General features: G+C 45.8%; 1 protein-coding gene across 2 annotated transcripts in view; it reads right to left on the bottom strand.

Moving 5' to 3' along the window:
• Positions 1 to 12,928, bottom strand: part of STAB2 (stabilin 2) — a 144,753-nt gene that overhangs the window by 59,716 nt on the left and 72,109 nt on the right. For both annotated transcript variants that reach the window (XM_028121647.2, XM_088025671.1), the window contains exons 26-34: positions 12,799 to 12,894; positions 11,635 to 11,727; positions 10,135 to 10,182; positions 8,531 to 8,667; positions 7,987 to 8,101; positions 5,787 to 5,864; positions 3,412 to 3,510; positions 3,210 to 3,317; positions 887 to 1,018 (exon numbers count right to left, since the gene is read on the bottom strand). In XM_028121647.2, the coding sequence (XP_027977448.2) occupies positions 887 to 1,018; positions 3,210 to 3,317; positions 3,412 to 3,510; positions 5,787 to 5,864; positions 7,987 to 8,101; positions 8,531 to 8,667; positions 10,135 to 10,182; positions 11,635 to 11,727; positions 12,799 to 12,894 (906 nt within the window). The remainder of the gene's footprint in view (positions 1 to 886; positions 1,019 to 3,209; positions 3,318 to 3,411; positions 3,511 to 5,786; positions 5,865 to 7,986; positions 8,102 to 8,530; positions 8,668 to 10,134; positions 10,183 to 11,634; positions 11,728 to 12,798; positions 12,895 to 12,928) is intronic.

Raw genomic sequence — 12,928 nt, 5'->3', positions numbered from 1 at the left:
ATATTTGGAAGTAAAGAAGAGTTAGGCTCTTATTTTACCCAAGCAGGTTGAAACAAAATGTCCACAAAGCCTCACTTGTGGTTCAATGATGATACCACAAAGAACACTGTTTTAACATTGCACTTTTTAAAAGGACCAAATAATATTAATGCTAAAAAATGTCAGTGATTAAACTTTCTTCCTCTTAACATGTGCTTAGTTTATCTTAAGCAATAATTTGTTTTTATTAATTTTTCTTATGAGAATTTACATGAGTTACACTGTGAGTTTCTTGTTGAATTTTCATAAAGCAATCTTCTTCCTTGATGTTTGAAATATGTCATTAGAATTATACTTGAAATACTTTACATATTTAGTCTCATCAATTCTTTTTCATGAATTCTGAACACTGAAATATTTAGTGGTTGTGTGAGATAGATATTGGGGTACCGGTGTGGGAGTTAGCTGGTCCTAGGACCTCGGGTCTGTGCGATCAAGCAATCACGACATTATTCACTCGGCTGCTGGATGCCACATGTCACTTGGCCCCGTGGAGTCAGGGCCACACCCTGGGAGTTGGGTTTTGCGGCCAGGTACCCTTCTATCTTAGAGACTGCTTGGGGACTGTCTGTTGGGTTTGTTAGGATCCAGTGTCAGAGGGCACTTGTGAGTGCTGGAATTCAAATACCATGATCAGTAAAGCCCACACCCATTATCTGAATGCCGGTAACAGGGAGGGTGAGCTGGGGAGCTTGGCAGTCTTTTTGCTTTTTATGGTGAAAGACAGACAACTGTCTTTTGTAGATAAGGCTTAGGAAGCACCAGTGAGATTATTCCAACATGGAAGTGATGACAGATGATAGGAGCTAAGACACTCCCTCCTGGGTTTTAAGTAAAAGGGTCGCACCTGCTCATCGTGGAGAAAGAAGCCGAGGAGGTAGGAAAAGCCCAGCATGGTCTCCCGGTGCATGCCGTGGTGCAGGTCATTCTTTAAGAGTTTCTCCTCCAAGACCACGTGATACCTGAGTACGTCCTCCCCCTGGGCAGCACACAGAAGTGAAAGTCAACCCACAGGTCAGCCAAGCCCCAGTCACTGACTGGGCTGCCCCCAGCATGCCCAGCACTGTGGGAATTACCAGAGCAATAGCTTGTTGAACTGTAAGGTCCTGACCGAGGCATCAGGACGCAGTAGATATTAAATACTAAATCTGAGACACCTCACCTCCCACATGGCCAGTCTTCCACGTGGAATGGTCCACAACTCCTGGTAGGACCCTAAAACCCGGACTGAGGGCATGAAGCTTAAGGGAGGGTTTCAAAGATGATTTCTTTCAAGAGAAGTGTTATGAAGAGAGAGTCCCCACACCCCAGCCTGCCTTTCACCCCAGGGACCACAAGAGGAGATTTGACGGGATGTTTTGAAGAACGAGATTGGTGGCAGATACGGTGCCCTGTGGGACTGGGGTCGTACTCAGGCCTGAGCAATCTCACTCCACGGATGGCTGGCAGGTTGATCCACTGGGAGGGCAGAGGTGTGTCCCTGCACTGAGACAGGCCACCATTCACAGTGCCGGCTTGGGACAGGAAAGGACATGTGTCCTGTGGGCCAGAGGTGTGGCAAGGTTGCAGAGAACCGGGGCCTTAGGTTCTATCTTAGATAGCGGCCTAGCGGGACAGAGAGGCTTCCCCAGGGGAGAAGCTGGAGGTGGGTTCTGGATGCTTAGGGCCGAGGAGGAGATTGATGACTATAGGGCTAGGGCGCATGCACTCAGGTCAAGAGGACAGCAGTCAGAGACCACAGTGGTGCTTGGGGTCTCTAATGAACCACCAAAGCATCGGGGAGGCAGGAAAAGAATATTTTCCACTGAACAGGTTCACAGGGACTGGGGCAGGGCAGGGGAGACAGGATGAAAGTGATTTCTGACCCCTCCCAGGAGCCCTGCTTGTTTCTCATGTCCGTTACAAAAGTGTAGGACACTGTCCCTGCCTTTATGGACTTTATAAGCTCCTTGGTGAGCTAAGGCCTGCTCACTTGAAAGGACAACTCATCACACCATATAGATGCTGAAGGGCATGCAGATGGTCTGAACTCGGAGACAAGAGAGATTTTCTATTGGCTCGGGTGGTGAGCCAGCTTCCCTGAGGAAGCCAGACTGGACTTGAAGAATGGATGGGGCGATTCTGGAGGTAGTGAAGGCAGAAGGGCAGGCTTTCTGATTGAGGGGGCAGTGTGTGCATGTATGTGTGTTTGTGTGCATGCACACATGTGCACTTGTGGGTCTCTATGTATGGGTGGATATGAACAAAGGCATCCAACACCGCTTTGGCTTATTTAGGGTCTCTGAGACCATCACTCTGGTTAGATCAGGGGGTTTCTGCAGAGAACAGGTGGGCCCAAGGACGGCTTAGAGGACTTCAAGGGTCTGTCCACATTTTATTAGCGTCTCTGTCTCAGGCACCTTATTTGAAGATATAAGGGAAAATAGTGTGTTTGCTGTGCAAATACAGCTTCAAACATGTCCTCCCATCGTGGGGGCTGGGAGCAGGGCAACCCCGGCTCCTAAGTGAAAATTCTGGAGCCACCACTGAATAGAAGATGAATGGCGGCCAGTTGACGGAGGCCTTAAATACCTGGGAAGGTGTAGCCTGAACTCAGTCCTGCAAGAAATGGGGATCCACCCAAGGGTTTTAAGGCATGGAGTGGCATGACTGGAGCTTTGTATTCTTTGACAAAATCCTTTGACAAATTCGGACTGTCTAGCCCCAGATGTTAGGACTGTCTAGCCCCCGATGTTAGGACTGTCTAGCCCCAGATGTTAGGACTGTCTAGCCCCCGATGTTAGGACTGTCTAGCCCCCGATGTTAGGAATCAGGGAGGACAGAAGTGGGGAGCAGAGGGGAAAGACAGAGATGACCCACTCCCTCCTCATCCCCGCCGCTGGCATCTCAGGGGACCAGGGAGGCCGGGGCGGAGAAGGAGGGTGACCAGGAGGATCCTCCCAGCTTCCTGGGACACCTGCCTCCTTCTGTAGGGGCCTGACTGTGTGCTCCCAGGGGTGTGAATGAAACACACGGGCGGAGAAAGTCTCCGCGCAAGTTTACCTTAAGTGTCCGGACACGAACAAGGAAGCTCTGATGAGAGAGTAGAATGGTCCCTGATTGATGGATTGAAAAACGTTGAGTTTGAATGTTCAGAAATAATTTTCCTGGTTATTGTTCCCAATACCTACTAGAGTTGTGACTTTCTTCTCCCGGATGTAATTCTCAATGGCCTCGTTGTTTGGAGCAAACACTGTGTAAGCGTCCGCTGCCTCGATCGCACCGGCCAGGTTATACTGCTGTGGGGGCAAGAGACAAAAACGCGTGAGGGATTCCCCTGTGCAGGTGCAGGTACCCCGAGCCAGCAGGTCGTGCAGCGAACGTGGTACTTACAATGATGTAGCCCCGGAAGATGGAATAGTCGGGCATCTGGTCTAGCCGGGTGAGCAGGTTTGGCAAGGAGACAGATAGGCTTCTTTGGGGAACCAGAACCTAGGAAAGGAAGTCCCCAGATTCTGTTAGCCTGTGTCCATAGGACTTGCTGCCCTCCGGTAGGTAGGCTCATGTCACATGACCAGATGCGATGATAAGGACCACTGCTTGTCCACAGAGTGCCTCTGCAAATTTAACAAAGGGCACATTTTCCTCTGACGGTTGGCAACACCAAACGGGGGTGCGTAGCCTGGGGAGTGAAGTGGGCTGGGGGTTAGCCCCACGCCACCCTTGGGACAGGCACGGATATGCAGGGCACGACCAGCACACGTGTTCATGGTGGCCTTAGCAAAGGTGACTACAGTGTCCAAGGGCATGTGTAGGGGGTCCTTAGGGAGCCAGTGCAACCCGGAGGCTAAGCAGAGGACTCGGACCAGTTGGCAGGCATCCAGGAATCTTTTGTGGTCACATCACTTCCTCCTCAATCCAGTTACTTAACCCTGAGGAGCCTTACTCACCTCATTTGTGAAGTGAGGACAGTCGCATCTACTGTCTTAGGGTTGTGGTAAAAATCACACAAGATAATGTGACATGATATATTGTACAGGGCTGGTACCTCCTGCGCTGTCAATCATTCTAGTTACCACTATTACTGTGTACGAGACTAGGTGCCAATGCTGACGAGGGACACAGAGACACAGCCTGCCCCCCCCCACCAAGGATATGCCATCATGTGGGGGTCCGGGACTATACCATGAGGAAGAACTATCAGTACAAGAGGGCACAGGGTGCCGAATGAGTTCTACACCCCTAAATCCCATGGAACTATAGGGGAGGAAGAAAGGAGTAAAACCAGCATTTATTGAGGGAAAGCCTGCTAGGCAGTAGGCACCAAGAGAGAGTGAGAGAGGGTGTGGTTTCGTTCTCCCTGGGGAAGAAAAATGAGGCTCAGAGAGGTTATGTTGCTTGCCTAAGTTCACATAGCTTGCTATGAGCTGGTACCCAGATTCTGTATGCCATCCTTGATGATATGGGCTGCAGGGATCAGGGAAGGCTTCGAGGAGGAGGTGAGACTTGAATTGGCCCCATGATAATAACGATCAGGACAGGAGATGGGTTGAGGGGCCATTGTACTAACAAGGTGTGGCCATCAGAAATGTAAATAAGGAGAGGTAATTTAATGTTTTTTAAAAAGGTTTTTCATAGGTTTTTAGTAGGAAAGCCAGGATTGGAGAAGAAAAATACCCTTGGTAAGTAATGTTCATTTGCATCATAAGAAGTCAGAAATCCAACATAGTTCCCTGCAAGTGATCACTTGCTCAAAAATGTGGTTTTCCTTAATGTTTCTTGGTAATACAAGGGAATTATAAGGTTTTTTTTTTTGCAAAATAATGCACCCAGGCATCTTACAAATAGCTTCTCTTTTCTGCACAGAAATAATTGACATTTTCTGTAAATTTAATCAAAAGTGAGTATAGAAGTGGCAAGTGAGGATAATTTTAGTTAAAATGCTATTAGTTAATTGTCTTTTCCAATCTTCTACCTTTCAAAAGTTCACAATATACCCTAAATTCTAACCTTAATTTTCAATGAAAATCCTAATATAGTAACCTAAAATTATAGGATAGCTTAAAACCCCATTTCCCACTACACCTTTTTTTTTTTAAAGATTTTATTTATTTATTTGAGAGAGCGAGAATGAGAGAGAGAGCACATGAGAGGGGGGAGGGTCAGAGGGAGAAGCAGACTCCCTGCTGAGCAGGGAGCCCGATGCGGGACTCGATCCCGGGACTCCAGGATCATGACCTGAGCCGAAGGCAGTCGCTTAACCAACTGAGCCACCCAGGCGCCCTCACTTTTTTTTTTTTTCTATTTCATACCTTTGAATACTGTTGCATTGTGTCTTAGAAGAAAATGAAAATTTCAGAATACTTTTTCTGACCTTTTGCATTTTTTCCCTAGGGCTTCCTTATCCTATCTTTTTAGGGTGCAATAATGCAGAAAGGGGAGAGGAAAAATAATACATAACCACTTGCCTCTCTTCCAGCTCTTGATTAAGATGTTCACATAAATCAGAAATATAATATATGTGGGCCACACTTGCTGAATATAGACTGAGTAAGTTAACAAATGAGTCTGACTGGATGTATAGAACCTCTAAGCAGTTTTAACTCATGGAGCACAACACAGGTACTCTTCCGTTAGAGGTAGGTATTTCCACTACCCCCTCGACCCCCAACCCCCACCCCCACCTGCCCCACCAAAGATATGTGCAGGAGAACAAATAAATGAAATCAGAAGAGATGCTGTACTTGTGGAAGGTTGCAAGCGTGTACCTTGTTGATGATGTGTATCAGACCATTCGTGGCTGCATTATCACCGTCAACTACAGATGCCCCTTCGATCGTGATATTCTGTAGATGCAAACCACAGTGGGGAGGTGAGTCTCCATAGGGTAGGAGATTCAGGGATTGAAACTATTTCTGGGTTTTATACTTCTCAAGCAGTAGTGACTTTCACACTTCTGACCATGACCCGAAGTTAGAAGTATCTTTAAATTGTGATACACTAGGCATCACACACACACACACACACACACACACAATCAAAATGAAGTGATACTTTCCTCTACTATTTGGGAGGCCCCTGAACACCGAGTCTATTCTTTTCTACTTCATTCAAAGAGTGCTGGTTGAGGCTCATCAAAGTGATCCTGCAGTCTGAAAAGTCCTGTAGACAGTATTGTGGGTTGCATTTGTCCTCGGTATTCATATGTTGGAGTCCTAACCCCCCATACCTCAGAATGGGACCTTATTTGGAAATAGGGTCTTTACAGAGGTAATCACGTTACAATGAGATCATTGCAGTCAGCCCTATTCCAACATGGCTGGTGTTCTTATAAGAGGAGGAAATGGGACACAGAGCGCGGTATGGGGAGAACACTGTGTGAGGGTGAAGAAGGTCATCTACAAGCCAAGGAGAGAGCCTGGAACAGCCCCTTTCAATAGCCCTCAGGAGCCAACCTTGCTCACCCCTTGATCTTGGACCTCTGGCCTCTAGAATGTGAGACAAAATTTTCTGTTGTTTGGACCACTCACTTTGTGGTACCTTGTTATAACAGCCCTAGCAAACTCATATGGACAGTACCTGACTTTCCTGATCAGAATCCAGCTACTTTGCAAAATATTAATTACCCAACCTACACACTCACCAGCCACCAACCAGCTACAATACAGCTTGGCTCCACTCTCTCTACTTTCCTTTCTTCTCCCCACCCCTACCCTTTATTTGAAATCCCTCCTGGGACCCTCGGTGCAGAAGGGGACTCGAGTCTCACCCTGACAGCTCCCAAGTCACATCACCAGAGGCCCTGGAGAAAAAATTCCTGGCCACCTTGCACATCTCTTTTGGTTAAAGGGAGATATTTATACCAGACCCAGGAACTCATTAAAAATGTGTCTTTGGTGGTTAACTCCTCCAGGTCAATGGTCCCATTGATTTGTCTCTGACTGCATAGAACCCAGGATAAGGCTGCCCAGGGTGGGTGTTCAGTTCATGCTTGCTAAGAGAATCAGTGATCTAGAACACTGACAGAACATAACCCCATTGTCTGATATAGGTATGTAATGTACTAGAATTAGACCAACAATATGGAAAGAATCCATGGAACTGCATGCAACTCTTTTCTGCTTTCTGCAAAGAATGATCTGATGAGGCACATACGTTCAGGTAGTACTAGGCATAGACCCTTTTCACAGTGCTTGCACTGATGAGTAGGAAGGTAAAAATGTTTAAGAGCAGTAATTCCAAAACATTTTTGACAGTCCACTGATGTAGCAGTTCTCACTTTCCAGTAAAATCTTCATTTTCATCTTGTGCAATTCATAGCAAGAACTTTCAAACACTGGCCTATGCAGCAAGGCAGCCAAACTTCCTGATGCAAGACTGACTCCAAGTCCGGACACACGGCGGCAAGTGCCAGAAGCTGAGCTTCCACGGGGTTGCAGCTCTTCCTTGTGCGCTGCCCTGACTCCAGCACTTAGTGCCTGGTGCATCGTAGGTGCGCAGTAAAGATTGGTTGACTGACTCTAACTTGACATAAAATTTTAGTAACCTATAATGACTCATTAGTAGGTCACCGGGAACCCGTTTTTAGCTCAGCATATACAAATCGCCACAGTTGTGAAACTGGGCAACCTTTACCCAGAACCATGGAAAGGTTTGCCTTTCTGGATCAGTCTGTGGTCTGTCAAGAAGAGCCTTGTGGCCAAGCTGTGGGTGCAGGACCACATTTCATAGCATCACTACTACAAAGTAATGTGTGTGTGTGTGTGTGTGTGTGTGTGTGTGTGTGTGTGTGTGTGTGTGTATCAATATATGTTGACAGTTGTTGAGGCTGGGTGATGCCTACATGGAAGTTCTATTCTTGGTCTGTTTTTGCTCATGTTTGGAAATTTCCATAACACAAACATTAAAAGTGGGCAGTGCAAACATAGATGACACATTTCCACTTAACAGATTACAGCACTCTCTTACCCCATCTGCCTTCGCCAAGTGAAGGAAGTTGCCGGGCAAAGACGTTGCCAGCATGTCCGAAGGTGACAGAGCCTGCAGATCTGCCACTCTGTATGTGCCCAGCAGCATGTGGTATCTAAAGCAACAGTCCAGAAGGGCTATCATGAAATATCAATGCATGAAGGAGTATCATTGAATAGTTAAGAAAATAGGTTCTGGAGCCAGACAACCAGATTCAAACTCTTCCCCTGCAATTATCAGCCATGATGCCTTGGGTTAGTTATGGAATCACCCCCCACCTCAGTTTACACATCTGTAAAATAGGTGTAATTTTAATGCCTATCTCATAGGTTGTTGGGAGGGTGAACTGAGTTATACATAAGGTAGTTAGCACAGAGTTAGCTGTCAATAATGTTAACTATTACCATCCTGGGGAAGGAGGTGAGGAATGTTCTAGAACATGCTGAGTTCCATGGATCTCAGGGACTATGTGGCTTCCCTCTACTGAATGTCGTTCACATGGATGCCAGTGAGATAGCAAGAAGAATAAATACATAATACCTACTTTATTAGGGCTGGAATATTGCTCTTGGACAACCAAAAGGTTTTTTCATCTTGATCCATGTCCTCAATAGCTTGCTGGGAAGGCACGAGGACAGTAAGGTTTGAGGCGGCTGACAGCATGGGTTGTAGAGAAGCATTCTGAATCACAGGAGGGAAAGAAGTTGGGCCTGGCTCACTTTAGAGGTCAAACAGGGTGGACTGAATGCTTAGCAGAGATGACAATTTCCCAGGGGAAGTAATTTCAGGGATATTGGAAGGTTCCTAGGGACCCCTTTCCCAAATCCATCCCACCCACTGGCTGGTGTCTCATATTCTCCTCTGAGACACATTCTTTTTACTTAAATGTGTGAGCTTTGTCAAAAGGCAAATTTTCCCCACCCCCCCGTCAGACTTTGAATCATTATCAGTCATTTACCCTTTAGTCTAAACAGAGAACCAGAGAATAGTCTTGATGATCCTGTGTGTGGGTGTGTGAACTTTAAGAACCCTTGGCTGCCCTAGGAATAAGGATGGTGGGAAGATTTCAGGAAGCGTTTCAGCATGGGGGACAGACTGGAAGCCTGAAATCAAATTTGACCTACTTTTTGTTCTAACCTAGAGCTAGTTCTGGGTAGACATGGTGCGCTTATGTTTAACAACCGATCCCAGGAAAAACAAACAAAAAGCCCTGGTTTGTAACATTCCCTGATTTCTGTGGTGTATATCCTCCCACCATGGCTGATTTCAAGCTATGAATGTGACAGCATTGAAGGTGAGTTTGGGGAAGATGTGCTCTCGTGCGTTGGGATGAGCTGGGTCCACTGCCCCACTGGGCAAGTGTATGCATGTGGACTCGGTCTATACGGAAATCATCATGTGCAATAGGACTCTCAGTCCCTGCTCTTTCATGTGGTGGGGCGGAGAGGCCGCACAGGGAAGCCAATCAGGAGCTGTCCCAGAGTGGTGCTGACCAGGCTCTCTTTATCTTGGCATGTGTCTACTCAAAGGGGATAAACTAGTAGTTATGATGGCACCTTGGCCCACTCATGCAAAGATGACAGAGATATAGACAAATGGGTATAGTGGGGTTTGGATTCTTCATCATAGAACTTTCCAGGGGAGAGGAAGAAGCTCCTCGGAACATGTTGGGCGAAGAGCTAAGCACCCATGGGTTATCCCAGATTACAACTATAAATCCCAAATCCAACTTGGTGAATTGTAATAATGAATTATGTTGACTTTTTAAAAAGACCTCTCGATGAGTGAAATGATACATATATATTTGAATTGGTTGAAAAGTTGACCCCTCCAGCTTAACCTAGACCAGAAGTTCTTAGCCCTGCTTGCATGTTAGAATCACCTAGGAAGCTTTTAAAGTGCACTGATGCCCGGGGTACACTTCTGACCAATCAAGTCAGAGTGTCTGTGGCGGGAACCTAGGCATGGCTTTTCAAACAGTGCATTCCATGTGATTCCATGTGATTCCAGTGTGGTCAGGGTGGAGGGCCTCTGCTCTAGACAATTGCTTTCCCTCCTTCCTACCAACTGCGTTTTCAGTTTTGTGGTATATGCGTTCCAAATTTCTAAAATTGTATACATTTCTGAAGTTCCAACAAAGGTACTCACATTTATCCACTGGTTAAATATAGCTGCCGCAGAGAGAAATGACAATTCCTTATTCATGTGGTGCAGGGGAGGGAGGGAGAGATCAGAGAGAACATGGGAGAAGGCACAATGAATAAGCATAATCACAGCATGTCTGAGCAGCATGCACTTAGTCTTCCCGGGGCTGGGCTCAACTCATTTTCCTGACCGACATGAATGGGGGCCAACTAGTTGAATTTCCATGTTGCCAGAGCTGCACAGATCTTTCATGCTTAGCGGCTCCATTATCCTCTCTACTCGAGATAAAGAAGGAATTCCAGAAACTTCAGGTGGAATAACCACCTGAAGCTCTTCCAAGTCAGAATTTAAGGTCAATTTAAGAATTTAATTTAAGTTTTTAAGGTCATGGCCCCAGGCCCTAGGGAGGGTCACAGAGCTCAATGACAGCCCCCTCTCAGAGCCAACATTGAATAGTGGTGTGGAATGCAGAGCCAGACCACCCGGGTTTTCATTCTGGTTTGGCTGTTGCTTGATTCCTTAGGCAAGTTACTTGGTCTCTCTGGGCCTCAATGTTCTTGCCTGTAAGATGGGGATAATAAAAGCTCCAACTGACAGGTTGATGTGAAATTTGGAGGAGTTACTGTTTTGAAGTGCTTAGAATAGAGGCTGGCATGTGGGACTTGCTCAGGAAGTCTTAGCCACTCTTCTTTTTCATCGTTCCACCGTGGACAGTGGGCACCAGTTTGGAGCGAAGAGAGGGCATATAAAAGGGAAAAGATGACCTCCGCTCTCACACAACTTATACTTGTTTGGGGGAAATTAAGACTCGAAGAGGTACCCACAGCACCAGTAGCTCGGTGATGTGTGCAGGTGTGATAAAGGAAGGTCTAGACCTTGAGTTGAAAAAGACTGGATTCACTTCCTGAGTCTGCCATTTACTGTGTGATCTTGGGTAAGTCACTTAACCTCTCTGAGAGCTCAAGTCTTATCTGAAAAATGAATATGATGATGCTTTGCTTCTGGGCTTATGAATATTACACGCATTCATGTAGGGGAAAGCATTTTAAAATTATTAAACACCATGAGAATGGCAAGAGTTATTGTATGAAAATTTACACCGAGGCAATAAATCTCAGAGTTGTCTCAATTCCTTTTTGAAAGTGGTTGAGGTTATCAAATGAATTAGTAAATAGCTGTCAGATAGTCAGTGAGTAAACCGGCAGGTGCAAGAGCCGAGATGTGTGAGTAATCCCTTGAAGGGAGGGATTGGTTCAAGGGAGAGGACAGTGCAGGTGGGGCCTGAGCTGATGGCAGAAAGAGGGGAGGCTGGGTCCCTGGGACAGGGGAGCCGAGCTGGCAAAGGGACAGCGAGGCTAAGCTGTTGCAAGAAGAGTGAGCAGCTTACTTCCTGTATGATCTCCTGGGGCACATGACTGGCAGCCTAGCTAAGAGCTTTTTTTTTTTTTTTTTAGAGTTTTGTGTCTTCATTATTCTGCATAGGAGTTCATTTTGCAGACTTACCACGGCTGCATTTCCATAGCACAGAAGGCCATCTCCTTCATAGCCCTCCTGGCAAACACAACTCCAGAGGCCAGAAGTAAACTGACAGGTTGCCTGATAAAACGGAGATAAAAGAAAGAGTTTGCCTTCCTTACAGAATAGTTGGCTCTGAGTTACATCCGTGAGCCCTCAGGCTCCATTGAAGGTGAGAACTGCAACTTTGGGGTTGAAAAGATGCTGGGAGTGACCCACAGACCCTGCCCTATCCCAAAGAAAGGCTCCTGTCTGTGTTTGGTACAGCTCCTGCTTAATCACAATTAAATTCTTTCTTTTCATCCCTCGCAGATTTAGCATGTAAAAGTACCGGACACACAGTTAATTTGAGTTTCAGATAAACAAGTAAGTTTTAGCATAAGTATGTCCCATGTAATGTTTGGGGCCCACTGGTGAAAGACAATTATCGTATAGTTTCACTCATAAGTGGAACATAAGGAATTAGCATGGAGTGCCACAGCGGAAGGGAGGGAAAACCGAATGGGCAAAAATCAGAGAGGGAGACAAACCTTGAGACTCTGGACTCTGGGAAACAAACTGAGGGTCACAGAAGGGAGGGGGGTGGGGGATGGGGTAACCGGGTGATGGGCATTAAGGAGGGCACGTGTGGTGATGAGCACTGGGTGTTATACGCAAGTAATGGATCGCTGAACACTACATCAAAAACGAATGATGTACTATATGCTGGCTAACTGAACGTAATAAAAAAAAAAAAGAATTGCCAGGTTTAACAAATAAAAAATACCAAGTTAAATATGAATTTTAGAGAAGATCTGGATAATTTTTAGTATAAATTTGTCCTATGTAATTGTTGGAACATACTTGTGCTGAAGGACTGTTATTTATTTGACATTCTGATTTAGCTGGGAAGCCTGTATTTTATCTGGCAATCATACGTTGGTTCTTCCAAGCTTTGGACTGGAGTGACATTTGTAAGAACATTCTGCCTGGGTACTCTCTGGGAGGAGGAGAGAGTTTGTTCATTAGTAGTTCTAGATAAGAAATAAACTAGTCTTCTTTCTTTCTCAAGTAACTTTTTTTTTCTTTTTTACACTTGCTCTTAGCCAAAAGGCCGAGAAGCGATTTTTTTTTTCGTTTTTAAGTAAGGATAAAAGAAATGAAGTAACTCACCAGTGGATGACATTTCCCAGTTTGTTCCAAGCATGAAGTTACTGCTTCACAATCAATCCCATTTCCTCGAAATCCTTCCTTGCACTCACACTCATTCTATAATTCCAAGAACAAAAGGGATTATTGAAAA

The sequence above is a fragment of the Eumetopias jubatus genome, unplaced genomic scaffold, assembly GCF_037043125.1.
Source record: "Eumetopias jubatus isolate StellerSeaLion01/CBP00866 unplaced genomic scaffold, mEumJub1_p1.0 scaffold_8, whole genome shotgun sequence".
Taxonomy (NCBI): domain Eukaryota; kingdom Metazoa; phylum Chordata; class Mammalia; order Carnivora; family Otariidae; genus Eumetopias; species Eumetopias jubatus.
Note: the sequence above shows the minus strand (reverse complement) of the source record. Positions and strands in the feature narration are given on the sequence as shown.